The following is a 14,678-nucleotide window of genomic DNA, read 5'->3' on the forward strand; positions in this document are numbered from 1 at the left end:
TCCAAATATAAATTTCCTACCAAATACAAGTAATGTAGCATAAAATAAAGCAGATAAAGAATCTTTCTTGTTCCAAGTCAGATAAAGAATGCTTGAAACATACTGGGGGACAGAATGATCCCAGCAAAGTTAACTACCCAATGAGATGGATCCGCTTTCCTCTGTGTTCATCTTTTGGCTTATTATTGTAACAGCAAATACAAGATGTACACACTGTTAATTAGTATATGCATTGATAACTAAAGGAATGTTTTATAAATCCATTTTAATATCATTATTGTGTGTTGTTTATTATGACGACAGATTTATTGGTGTTTGTGATGCTTTTAATTTGTCAATTGTGAATCTGTGTATATGTGCATGCATATACATAAATTTTGGGTAATTGAAAAATTCTTACATACATAAAAAAAGTACAATAGTTTCCTAGATAAAAAACAAGATACAGTTCGCTGTTACTGGCTTCATGTTGACAGGCTAGTGGTTGCCTCCCTTGCATAGGTCTCTCTTGTTTACCATCTCTGCTACTACAAGCAACTAAAAATTGTTTATTTTTATATATATACAATACTTGCAAAGAGGCAAGTTATTATTACGGAGACAGAAACAGACAACTTGAGTAAAACTTCAGAATAAAGAACGCACAAAAACAGACCAAAAGACAATGGAAAAGAAGAAAAAACACTGAAACCAACCTTGCCACACTCAGTACAAGTGTCTCCAAGCTCCTCAGAACCTGTAGTTGATACTTTCATAATTCGTTCTCGCCATTTAGCATTGCGCATTTCCTCTTCAAAATCTGCTTCTTCCGAGTGCTTGCTCTTGATATGCTTTACCAGCCCTATAAATGCTTTGTCACAGAATGGACACTTCAAAGCCTCTTCTGTGTTTCTTTTGATGGATTTGCGACGAGGCTCACTGTCTTCAAAAAGACTGATGTCATCATCCCCTCGTCGCCTTCTGCGTCGACCAGTCTCATCTTCATATTCGTCATCATCCTCATCTTCAAAGTCCATGGTGTCTACTTCAGCATCTACGTTGAGAGGCCCAAACTTCTTCTTCTTAAGCCGAGGATCAGTCTGTGTCTGTACCGATCTTCTTGTTGAAGACTCATAAATTGTTTGCACCTCCACAAATTCAGGTTCCTGTGGTGTCTGTGTTCCTTGGGTGGACATGATGCTTGCATCTTCCATACTTGAAACCTCCAATCGGCTGACATCTGTAGTATCAAGTTCATCAAAGCTGTAACTATCTTGGTGTAGGGTGATTGGAGTGCTTGTCAAACCTCCAATGTGAGTGATTGACTGTGAAGCAATAATGTGCACAGTTGGAGCAGCTGGAGTGCCTGGGGGTGGTGGGGCAACCAACTGTGGAGGCTCTTCTTCCTCCACAGGTTCTTCTTTTACCCTAGCCATGCCTGCTGGAAGAATCTGAATATCAGCCTGTGATCTTGGCTTTTTACGTGCTGGAGATGGTCCAGATTGAGATCCAGAATGAGAACTAGAAGAGTCTTCATCATCTTGCGTTCGTTTTCGTGCAGTACGTCGTCCACTTTCTTCTGTGTCTTCTGATACCATTTGCCTTTCTTGTTCTGTCAAACCATCATCTTCATCTTCCCTACGAGACCTGACTCGAGCTCTTCTACCAGGAGTGACTGAATCTTCTTCTCTGGGTACCCTAACTTTTCCCTTGTCAGACTCGACTTTCTTTTGAGGACTGTTCTTGCCAATTTCATCACTAAATGCCTTTTTAACAGGCTGGCGACCAGACCTTCGTGGCTTCCCGTCTTCCTCAGCCTCAAGAGCTCCTCCTTCATATGCTTCCTCTTCCATGCTCTCTTCTGCCTCTTCTGAATCTGTACGTATTTCTGCAACTTCTTTCCTTGGCCGCCCTCGACCCCTACGTGGAGTAGTACCTTCTTCTGAGACATCTTCCTTCTTTGGGCGACCTCTTCCTCTTGGTTCTTGGGAAGCCTGAGTTGTGCCCTCCGCAACTCTTTTTGTGCTTTTTTCTGCAGCTTTAGGCGTTTCATCAGTCTCTGGTTCCTTACGGGGACGTCCCCGCCCCCTTCCAGTAGATCCAGGAGTTTTTCTTTCTTCTTTCTCTTTGGGGTCTGGAGCTTCATCTATATAGCGTTTAGGTGGCCGCCCTCTCCTTCGAGGTGTCTCTTCAACTTCTTTCTCTTTTTCCCTCACTTCTTTGTCTTTGTTCTCAACAGAGTCAAGTTTTTTGCTTTTTCTTGCTTTCTTATCAGTGTCTGATTCAGCTGTAACTTCATCCTCTTGAGGCTTTTCTTTAGGAGGTCTACCACGTCTCTTTTCAATGATGGGTGTGCCTTTATCACTCGCTTCTGATTTTTCTTTATCAGAGGTTTCAGGTTCTTTGTCAGACTTTGGTACTCTCCCTCTCCGCCGAGGACTAGGAACAGGCTCTTCTGCTGTAGGTGCTTCTTCTAATTTCTCTGGCTCTGGATCATCAAAGCCAAAAGCAGTTTCTGCAGCTCTGCGTGCAGCAGCCAGTTTTTCAGGAGATCGAATAGTACGCTTACTGGGGCTGGCTGTTTGCGAAGACTCTGGTAGATCATCATTATCTTCATCTGCTCCAAGTGTCTGATCTTGAATGGCTTGTGCAGGAAGCTGCATTATGTCATCTGATGGCTTCTGTGTGTCATCCTGGTCCTCTTCTTCATCATCCTCATCTTTGTTTTGATCCTTTTCATCTTCACTTCGACCTTTTGCAGACTCTACATCTTTGTCTCCACTATCCTCCTCTTCTTCCTCATCAACTTCTAGATTAATTATCCTTGTTTCTCCCTCATCATCTGCTCCACCAGTTAAGGCCTCTCCTGGCTGAAGAAGACCAGTATCCTCTCCATCACTATCATTGATCACTTGCTGATCACCATCTATTACCATTGGAACTGTTTCGGTGGTTTCTTCAACTACTTCTTCTTCCAGAGTTACTATTTGTGTAGCTTCCTCTCCTTCTACATGCATTAGCACTACTGTTTCCTCAGCTTCCTTGGTTTGAACATCTTGATCTGCACTGCCATTAGTCTGTGTGACGACAACATACTGTGTTACTCCAGAGCCATCACCTGCTGCATCATCCTGCATGAGAGTTTTGGGTATTTCCAGTGTTTGCAAAACCTGTGCATCTGTAACCGCAACAGTTTCTTCAACTCCATCTTCTGTCACAAACTGTTCCTCTGCTTCTGCCATAGCCTGCACAAACAAAAGACAGATGCATGTTCCTTCTCTTAATGAGCTAACATCCATGCACTCTGTCTCTGGTTGTGTTTTATGTATATGTGTACCAGCATGAACACACACACACACACCCTCCATCTCCCGTTTTATAAATTTATGTGAATTACTAACACCCCTTACATTTTGCTTAGGTATCTTTTCAAGCCAACTACCTGAATACCACCACCACCCCAAAAATAAAACCTCTCTACAAGAGCATTCTAACACTGTAAGAAGTATTTTTTAAAAATGGATAATGACCACTTAGAAAACTTTCTTATGACAAAATGTTATGTTATTTGAAGAAGAAAAAACATCTTTGACACAAATAACTCCACACCTTGCATCAAAAGCTCCTGCTCCTGTGACAGAGTTCTACCAACTCCAGAAAAAGCCTCATCATTCTGATTTTACTATTAATTCAACAGCATTATGGAAAGTACAGACATTAGGCAGACAGCTTCTTTATCGTTGCTTTATTATACATTATCATGCATGTGCACACTGAAAGATCCCAAAGACTATACAGATAAACTTAAAATGTTGCAAGTTTGTGGCAGAAGGAATAAAAATTGGTGCCCAGGAGAGGAGAGAACATCATACTATATACAACAATTACGTCTGATCTGTAGACATATTTATGGTTTTCTGAAATAGTGGTCAAATCTTTTATAATGAAAAAATGTGTAAGTTCTTTGCCTGTGAAAAATATATTCTACCACACAGTCAATTAATCTTTTATTAAGTTTTGAATAACAACCTACCTGTACAAAGTGGACAATACAATAATTTGCCAAAATATTATTTAAAACAAATGGTTTTTAAATGCTCCTGGATAAGCTTTTATTTTTGGACTTAAGAGATGAAATAATGTAACAAACTGAAAAATGTGTTAGAATGAGCAACAAAATATACTATCAATTGTCTTGAAAGCTTTTGGAATCCACACCTGTGTGAAATCATCCCACTTATGCCCATTTTGGCTTTTGGCAGGGTAAATCATGCACAGACCATATCGCTACACTACAAAATATTATCGAACAATCCATCGTATGGCAGTCACCACTCTACATAACATTTGTGGATTTTGAGAAGAGTTTGACTCCGTAGTCAGGGAAACCATGTGGAAGCTGATGCAGCACTACAGATTGCCACCAAATCTCATTGCCATCATCCAGCAGCTGTAGACATGCCTGGTGATCCACAATGGAAAGCTGACTGACCCCTTCGCAGTGAGGACTGGAATAAGGGACGGTTGTATGCTCTCGCTGACAATCTTCCTGATCGTCATAGACTGGATCATGAGAACAACAACCTCAAGCAGCAACATGGGCGCTCAGTCAGCCTATTGTCCCACAAGCACCAACAAAGCTCCCTCGGCTCTCAGAAGCAGCAGCGATGACTGGCCTGACCATCAACACCAAGAAGACCATGGTAATGCAGGTCAACAACAAGCAAGAAGTCCCAATCCAACTACATGGGGAATGTATTACAGAGTTTGACCGTTTAACCTACCTTGGTAGCATAGTCAGCAAAGATGGAGGTATAAATAAAGAAAAAATCGAATAAACAAAGCCAGGCTTGCATTCCACACCCTGCGACCTATCTGGAATTCCAAGGCTTTATCTCTACACACCAAGATTCACATCTTTGATACAAATGTAAAGTCAGTCCTTCTGTATGGATCTGAGACATGGGATGTGACAAACACCATCTTCAACAAGATTCAGACGTTTGTCAACAGATGTCTGCGCCACATCCTCAACATGAGATCTCTGATACAGATCTGTGGGAGAGAACCAAGCAAAAAACTTCCAGCCAAGACATCAAGAAGCAGAATTGTGGCTGGATTGGTTACACCTTGAGAAAGCCAGCCAACAATCTGGGCTGGAACCCACAGGGGAGGAGCAAGGTTGGGAGACCCAGACAGGCAAGGAGAAGTTTGGGCCACAGAAAGGCCCAGGCAGCTGGCATGACATGGTCTCAAATGGAAAGGGACACGCCCAGAACCGGGTTCAATGGCAGGGTATAGTTGCGACCCTATGCTCTACTGGGGGCGACTAGAAACAAGATGATGATGCCCATTTCGCCCCAATATCAGAAAGTCTAATCACCCCAGGCCCAAAAGACAAACTGATCATCAATAACACAAGTAGCTATTAATATCAAATATTATCAAAAGAGTTATACACTGTTCAAACAATATTGATATGCAAGTTCAGCTGTTTATTTTAAAACAGAGACATGCAAATAAGCTTTGGACGAAATGGATATAAATGGGACTTCAGGATTTCCATGACCTATACTAGGTGTAAGTTGTTCTACAGTATGTTCACTTTCAATGTTTATTTTCTGCATTCCGAGATGTTACTGTTAGTTTAAGATAAAACAATATGTGGAAGAAATTTTGCAATGTCTTTTACACAGAATCACAGAATACGGACAATGCTATAAATTGAGAAAGTATCCTCAGTGAAAAGGTGAGGGTGGCAGGGAGATGTAAAAGAAAGTGGGGGGGGGGGCTAGTACAATTCTCTCTCCCTTTGCTCAAAATGTCACACTGAACATAACCTATCATCATGTTATCACGAGTACAAGTGTCTTCTTAGAATGATGCCTTGTATGAAAATTTTGACTCAAATGAAGTGATAACTGAACACTGACAATAAACTCAGCTGGAAAAACTAACATGGCAAACCCACACTTCTCAAGCGACAAAGAATGTAACTGTATTTAGCTCTAAATCAGTAGTTCTCAAAAAGTGGTCCACGGATCACTTCTGGGCCGCAGGCACAAGTTATGTGGTCTGCAGCTGATAGTCATCATGTCAGCAAAGTGATGTTTAAATCACCAGATACGCTAATTAGTCCAGTATTGATTTCAATATTTTTAATTTTATCGATGGCCAACTGCTTGTTTGCATAAAATGCTCATTTAACAAATAATTCTGCATGTCACAGCACAAAGATTGCATCATTTAACCACATCATCCATTACCCTTAGTAATGCAATGCTCCTCCTTATTTTTGATTTTTGTGTACTTTATGTAATTTTATGTCAAGTTATTACTATACTACTGTCACAAAAGTACATCTAGTTTTGAACAAATGCCACTATTTAAATTTGAAATTTGCTGTACAGAGTGATTAGGCCTTGGTGGTTTGCCATATTTTATAATTTAGTAAAGTGTTCTGCAGGCCGATGTACTCTGAGAACCACAGCTCTAAATCAGTGGTTCTTAACCTTGTTGAGGTACCGAACCAACAAGTTTCATATGCACATTCACCGAACCGTTCTTTAGTGTTATCACGAATTGCGGGTGCATCTTGACCTCTGTGGTGGAGGCTCCGCTGAACCCCTGACTGACTCACCGAACCCCGGTTAAGAATCACTGCTCTAAATGATCCAGTCCTTTGTGAACAAATGCCTTCAGATGGTACAGTAATCCCTGGTTTATTGCAGGAGATGTGTTCCAGAACCACCTGTGATAACTGTAAATCCGCGAAATAGAAACGATATATGTATATATACACTATATTATGGCTTTATTAACCCTCCCCCATACTTTTGCGCTACATAAACCTTTCCCATTACTTTAATAACCATTCCCATACTCTTCTGCGTATGTATTGTACCTTTACAGTAAATAAAAGAATAAACACATAATATGTACTGTACTGTAGAGTAATGGCCTTGCTCCACTGGGGGCAAATACGAACAAGAAGAAGAACTGCAGAGTAATATAGTACTTGTAACAGAACAAAAGATGAAAAAGTACATAGTGCGCCACTTCTCTAGCAACCAACCAATCGTGTGTTGTTTACAATTGTGAGCAGGCGCGTAGCATCTCAGGCAAGTGATGCTGGCTCTCGTTTCAGAGTAAATACATGCACTATTTACTGTAATTCAGATTAATTTTATTATTTATAATATTTCTTTATTGTAAGAATTAATATTAGTAATATATTTTTATACACTTTGTGCTTTTTTCATATAAAAATTCATAATGTATATAAATTTTCCACTGATCGAATTTCATGGAAAATCCGCGAAGAACCATAGATCCATGAATCATTTTCCACATTAATTTCTTATAAAAACCCGCAAAAGGTGAGGGCGAAGTGTCGAGGGATTACCAAGGGATTAGCATTTAAGGTGAAGAGGTCCCCAACGTCAGTTAACGGACGCTTGACTGGAACATCCCAGAAAAAAAGAAAAGAGCACATAAATGGAACCAAAGGACTTAATGGGGACCTTTGTTTACCTTTCCCTTAGTGCAGTGACTGGCCAAAACTTCCCAAGTTCTATTATTTAAGCCATCTTCACATACAGCTTTGCGCAGTGGCAGTACCATACCCGATGTCGCGTGGTTATTGTTTGTTGAAAACTATTATAATGAAGCCGCTCGAATTAGCACCATCAACATGCATGAAAAGGGGTGCTGGATTCTTCGACAAAAATCCGACTAACACTAGCAGCACGGTGTGATGTGATCGAATTGTATTGTATTGAATTGTATTGGTTTACCTAGATTAAATTATGGTCGTATCTTTTTACTGGTTATTTTGAGTTTAAAGGAGAGGGGGAAAAAAATGTTCCAAAACAAGGAAGAAAATGAGGAATTTTCGAAAAATTTGTTGCCCTAAAAATTAAAAGTCGACGGTTACAAAAAAATGATAGATGGAGTCACAGTTCAAATGCAGTGTTGCCTTTATCATGCTACTAAACATTTCAGTTCGTGTATGTATTCTGAAACTCAACCCTGCATCACGATTTATGAGCGAGTCACATGATATGACCGACAGACCACTCGCCTAGAGGTAAAATGGCGTGACCTTGAGCGTTGAACATAATTTATCCCATGAACCCACAAATGCGCATGAATATATAAAGCGAAAGACTTCTGTAATTATAAAAGATGATTGTCAAAAAACGAAAGCAAGCCTAGGGTTATCTGTCCACAAAAGGGGAACCTACTCCAAGTCCGAGGTTCCCCGGTGTTTCTCGTTCCTTTTCAACAGACATCTTTTTAGGTCGATATTATCCGTGCCGGTTTAACCGGTCGTCGCCACGCCATTTTTGCATCCTCTTTGTTTGGCGTGAAATATGGTCAAAACTTAATCGAACTACTATCCAAACAGACATTTCTGAACCGATTTTTCAGTTAATGAAGATGTTTAAAGCAGAAAATCACTGCTTAACGACGTTTTGGGGGATAATTCGGCGAGAAGGAGCCAGACAATTGTCCCCCCTTATACCAGGGGCAATAATCAAACGCCATTTTGAAATACACATTTCTTAGTGGGGGTAGTTATCGCCCATAGAGTTGGCTTCGTGCATTTTTAGCTTAGATTACATTAAATCACTTACCTCTGCAGTTATTCTGAGCACGGTGGAATATATTACTTTGGTTTCTCACTTTACTAGTCTTCCTAGTCAATGCTAACGACACAGCGAATTCCTTGCTTTCTGGGTCAACGTGCTTCAGTCGACAAGCCAAAACGCGTCCTTCCCAGCATGCCTCAGTAGTTTCGTACACGACTGCGTTCAACGCGCGTGGTTTTTATATCTGATCTCGCAAAGTCTCACGTAACTCGTGTAACACATGGATGGCTGACCTCGCGGGATTTAGGAAGAGGGCATGATTTTGAACGTGCCCCAGATCACGGATTCAAACAAGCGGGAAAGGCGGCGCTGTGGTGGTCATTCATTGGCAAACGCGTCAATGTATTTATGATACAAGAATCATCTAATATTACATAATTAACGTCCGAGTGAAACCTTTCGGTAGCACACGAAACATGTCAATGATGAGAAGTCCTATGTGTATTTGTTTGACATTCTCTGTGTATGCACATGTTGCATCTTCCAGTATGGAAGGCTGATTCAGTGAAAATGCAGAAATGAATGATCTAAACGTGTATACATGCAATATGTACTTGTACGATGACGTCACTGTTGTAGCTTTTAATACGTTTTGTAAACAACTTATGTTTGTCTCTAAATCCAAGGGATTACCCTAACATTTGTAGCTAAAATACTGCACGCGCGTGCACAGATTATGATTTTATTCCACGCACACACATAGAGGGGATGCAGTTGGGTATTCTGGAAGTCCGAGATTCGAACTGGATTTAATAAATAATTATCGTGTGTGTGTGTGGTCTCAGGTTGTGATGTGACCCGCGGTTATTACAGGGATCGAGCTATTCGGGATTTTAAAAAAAAAAAAATGTTTTCTTTAGTTTTGACTGTAGCGGAAAACGCTCATTCTCCTTCGCACTTGAATAGTGCTTTTGTTGCAATGACATATGTGTAGCGAACAAAATGACACCACGTCGCTTGCAGAAAAAAGAGTTAATGATGACGGACGGATATCAACTCCAGCGTGACGGCTTACATAACCGGCTGAAGTCACTCGATCGAGATCGCGGCTGATCATATGTAGGGCTGATGTAAGACTGAAGATGCGTGTCCGGGTATTTAAATAGAAGCAAACACATTCATTGTTGCATCGCTAAAACGAAAACTGTTTGTTGGCGTTTGGTGGAAAATGTGGCTGGACGTGTACTTCAAAGAGATGGTGATAATTTATCTTGCGCCACCCCGTCACGTGACTGGCGAGAAGCGAGATTAATGGTGTTATGGGGACTCGTAGTTATTTTTAGGGTATTTCTCCAGCAGTATCTGCATGTGTATTTAACTTAAGATACAATAATTATCTCACCAGAGTATCCGGCTTCACTTGGCTGCTTTCTGCCCTTAACTCTTCCGGCTGTAATTTTATTGTCAACTTTCAAACTTCTTAATTGTTTGATTCAAGTCTTTTTTTGCGTGTAGCAAAACAGTGAAAAACTTAATTGTACATGTACTTCTGATGTGACGGGCTGACAGCTCATGTTTCAAGTTTCAAGCGAAGGAAGAGACAAAAACTGCTACTTTGTTACCCGATCGCTCCCTGTTCTCTCTCTCTCGCCATCATATGATACTCTCAAATTACGACGTAGCCCCCATTTCTTTTGCAGTAACATACACCAAAAGCACAAGAAACACCACAAGTAAACATGTTCCGGAGCAAGGCACACTTATCAAACATGACAATGCATTCCCAAAATTGAAGCGAATATTCCTCTAAAGTTAGTGAAAACAGATAAATAGTGTGAATGTAACATACACACCTATTTATAAAATGTAGTGTTGTAACAACCAGTTTTTATTTCTAATAAGATTTTATATCGCATGTATGCTACTTAACAAACAAAAAAAAAAAAAAAAAATACCCACTCGACCACTGACTATAACGAAAGCGCCGCTAGGCACGTATCAATTAAAAAAAAATTTATGTGAATATTTTTCCCTTCCGCTTTTTCGTTTAGTGTGCTCTTCGTGTTGACTGCAATAAACTGCCAAACCACTGAAGTGTACAAAGATTAACAGAGAATATAAGAAACATCTAGATACATTGTAGCTGGCAGACGCGCGTAGAACGAGGAGACGGGGTAATAATTAAAGTTGTTTCCGTTAAAAGTTGCAGGTTTTGGTCCTGTGTAGAAGACGGTTTGCACATGTCACCTGTCACCAATCCAATTTGCGACGCACACCAACAGCACACAAATATGCGAGAAAGAGCCGTACTGAGGAATTCTGAAGTCTTAGGTGAACGAAGCAGATTGCCCCCTCCAGTTAAATTATTTGCTTATTTTGTACGCTCCTCTGCAACTAGAGAGAGAGTGCCAATATGTCTCCTCAATTAGGATTTATATTTTATACCGAAGGGCAATTAAGTCATCGATATTTAAAAATTGCACTGAGAGATAATGGAAATGGGTAATCTGTGGTTCGTTTGTAGTCATAAAAATGTAATTATCTGCATAATATTGTCGCGAGCTCTCTGCTTCTACATCGTACGCTGTAAGTACTAAGGCTTTAACAGCGTAAACATTATCTGTGAAACACGAAGGCGAAGAACAGCTAAATAACAAATACATACGTGCAAGTCAGCGAACATACAGAAACACGCACACAGTTTATAGCCATAAGCGGTCCTATACTAGTGCATCTTGTTTAGAAGCAACACCGCGCAGAATAAACATTGCTTTGTCATAGTTATCTCCCACGACACGTAATTGCTTGTATCTGCGGGGTGCACAGCTTGTCCTCTAATGTCGGTATAAGCTTTACAGAAAAATAATACATGTGCTTCCTCTTCTAATTTACACAAGAAAGAGTGAGAGACGGAGACTTCAAACTACGGCTAGCGACATAGAGGAGTATTCCAATCAGGTAGTTTGAAGGCTTTTCGGAGGAAATAAAATGAGATGAAATCCGCTTTGCCATAAAGGGAGTAGTGGGGATGAAGTAGGGTTTTACACGCCGTCAGCAGCTAAGGCTATGTAAGTGCAAGGCGGCAGGCCATGAAAGTAGTTGTCACAAACATTAAAAAACACACTGCATTGGTGACAAATGCCTGTAACAGCTGCGCCATCTGAAATCCTCATAAATTACATGAGAAAACTACGTCTCGTCCTAAACTGAGGCTCACTCGGATGAACATATATGTGGATATTATTATTTTAACGGTTTACATTGGCTAACTTTCACCATAGCTTTTTATATTTTGAGAGAGTAGTCTATAAACAAGTAGGAGACATGGACTGACAACGAAGGACGGAAGGAGAATCAGCTATATGCAGACAAGTAATAAAATACAAACATAGAACATACGCGTTGAAAAATTGTTCCTCAAATTACAAGGTCGTTTTCTTCGCAAAAATCACATAATCTGCAGCCATTTTCAGTTATATACCCTATATATTCCTTTCCCATGGTTCTTTCTCTTCCTTCGTTCTTGCTGCCTGCTCTAGTATTGAAATCTGCCTGCACTATTATTACATCATAGGTAGGAATGTTTTCCACTGCTGCCTGTAAGCTGTTGTAGAAATCTTATTTGTCCTCTTCCTCGGCCTCACCTGTGGGTGCATGGTAGGTCAGGATGGAAAGTTTGATGAATCTGGAATTGTGCCTGGTATACCGCAAGTAATCGCTGATTATTAAATGGCTTATATTAAATCTTTTAAGCTACTTTATCAACAATCTTCTGCTCTCTTTACACAAGAAAGTGTGCACTGAAAATCATCCAAATTATTATTTTTTTTAAATTGTGACAGTTTTGATAAGTTGTTGTTTGCCTTGTTTACACTTGGAGGCCAGCTCTCGAGATGACACTGGCAGCTATCTGCAGAAGGTTTTGATAAGAAATGTCACTAGTTCAAGCCCTTATCTTCCACAAATATAAGTCGTGTAGCTTCCTCCATAGACGTATATTCCAGTAGCGTCCTCTAAGAACTTCTTCCTATCTTTAGACTGTATCAATCAATTAACTAATCAATCAGTTCTCTCTGTGCCGTCTGGCACGTGAGGAGACAAGAAGGGACCTACATGTGGTTCTGTCTGCTACTGCTTTGGGGGCTTTCTCGGTGATAGGCCTTTGTTTTTGGGTCCTTCTCGACGGTTTGCATCTGTTTCTTTGGCCTCCCTTTGTTCCTTTTTTTTCTGCGGTTTCATAGCAGGACCATTCAGAGGATTGAGCCTGGTTGCATGCAGCACACGTGTTCTAGCCGCTGTTGGATTCGTGTCTGCCCAGGTGCACGTCCCTGACCTGTCTTGCAGCTCTTCGTTTCGAGATAGTTTTTGGCCAGAAGACGTTTAGCATACACCGCAGACACTTGGTTTGGAACACTTCTAACTTTTTTTTTTTAGATGGAGGATGTGTCTTCAGCACTCTGAACCATATAGGAGGACACTAAGGACGTTGCTCTTGAAGATCCTGATCTTTTGTGTGGATCCTGAGGCTAGTGGATCTCCAGATAGGATTAAGTATTGCAAGAGCTTGGTGGACTTTGCCTGATCCTATTATTCACAGTCACCTTGCTGCCCAGGTAATGCATTCTTTTACATCCACAAGTGGTCTCCCGCTGACTGTGGCAGGGTTATTATTCTTAACGTTGTTCATCAAGGCGTGTTTGTCGAGTGGTGACTGATCCCTATCATACTGGCAGTCTCACTTAGGTTCTTTAGACTGTATGTTACTTGTAAAATGTTTAGCTGTTAATCATTACATAAAGATAACTAACCTCTGCTTTCTAACAGATTTGTATTTTATTTTGAAGGCTAAATACCAGTTTTATGGACACATATTTAACAACTATGATGACATTGACTAGGGGTGACCTACAAATAAGGCCTTAGCTCATGAGATAAAAATTTGAAATTGATTATTTCATAATCACTGACACTACAGCCTGAGCTTAGTTTAGCCACCAAAAAATGGTCTCTCGTACATTCCATTAACTATTAAAAAATCACACTCGTTACAAATGAGTATAGCAGGTAAGGAACCAAAGGGATCAATAGTGCGATGGTCAGAAAACCGGCGAACATTGTCTGACGATGTTATATCCCTGTTGATGGGATTTTTATCGCCCACCAAAGGGTTCATTGTCTGAGAAAACATCTTCTCTGGCGATCACCATGTATTATCAAAGGGTAGCTACCATAAATCTTTACAATATTTTAAGTGCAATCTTCCAACATCGAGATTCCATTAATAATTTCTGTCTCTCGTGGAAAGTCTCCCGGGGAAGTATTACTCATTGCATGATTATACCACCTTTATTTGTTTAAAATGTTTTACAATCGTGCCATCATCTTGATATCGCGTCAGTGAGCATCAGATGAAAATGGAGCATACTTGGCCATGTTAAATATTACGCTGGGTAATCAAATAATAACCACCTTTAAGCCGTATGGTATTTTAGAAACAATTTTCCTTGTTCATTATTTCATTTTATTGGCTCACTTTTATCAGATTTGTCCTGTTTCAGTTACTTTGCCAGTCACACGATGTACCAGCCATAGTTGTGGTCGTAAAGTCAAACAGTTTGAAGTCGACGACCACCTGTATATATTTTACATCGGGGTTTGACATTTATGTGTACCTTGTATGATCATGGAGATCTTTTGACTCAATTGACAAAAAGTAAACTAAATTCCCTAGAATAGAGAGCGGGGAGCCCTTTGACAGGTCTTTGGGTGATCTGTAGAGAGAACGAACGCGTGTGGTATCAGATTATGTGTGCCCGAAGTGATGACCGCGCTACGGTTTTGTCCAATAACTATCACCGAACGCGGGACTCTCTGTATATGATCTCATTTTGCTCCTACAGCGTTAGAAGCATCTCGAAAGGGTGCTATATGTAATTTAATGGAACCATGTTAATTAGAATTAGTGATGTGTGGTCATGGATTACTGTCAAAACAGCAGAAAAAGTACGAGCCCATGAAAAATTATAATTTAGTGCGAACAGTAATCTTTTGGTATCTCATACGAGCTTACAGTGCACGTTTGACCATGAAGTAAATAAATGTAGT

General features: G+C 40.3%; 1 protein-coding gene across 2 annotated transcripts in view; it reads right to left on the minus strand.

Annotated features, from left to right (window-relative positions):
- The window catches only part of LOC112560576 (protein hsr-9-like), a 19,394-nt gene extending 10,615 nt beyond the window's left edge, over window positions 1–8,779 (minus strand). The window contains exons 1-2 of one of the 2 annotated variants that reach the window (XM_025232503.1): window positions 8,619–8,779; window positions 696–3,224 (exon numbers count right to left, since the gene is read on the minus strand). In XM_025232503.1, the coding sequence (XP_025088288.1) occupies window positions 696–3,221 (2,526 nt within the window). In that variant the 5' untranslated portion in view covers window positions 3,222–3,224; window positions 8,619–8,779. Of the gene's footprint in view, window positions 1–695; window positions 3,225–8,225; window positions 8,445–8,618 lie in introns of those variants that run through there. The other variant, XM_025232502.1, reaches the window with a different exon arrangement.
- Window positions 8,780–14,678: the final 5,899 nt, after the last annotated feature.

Source organism: Pomacea canaliculata, linkage group LG3 (genome assembly GCF_003073045.1).
Source record: "Pomacea canaliculata isolate SZHN2017 linkage group LG3, ASM307304v1, whole genome shotgun sequence".
Taxonomy (NCBI): Eukaryota; Metazoa; Mollusca; class Gastropoda; order Architaenioglossa; family Ampullariidae; genus Pomacea; species Pomacea canaliculata.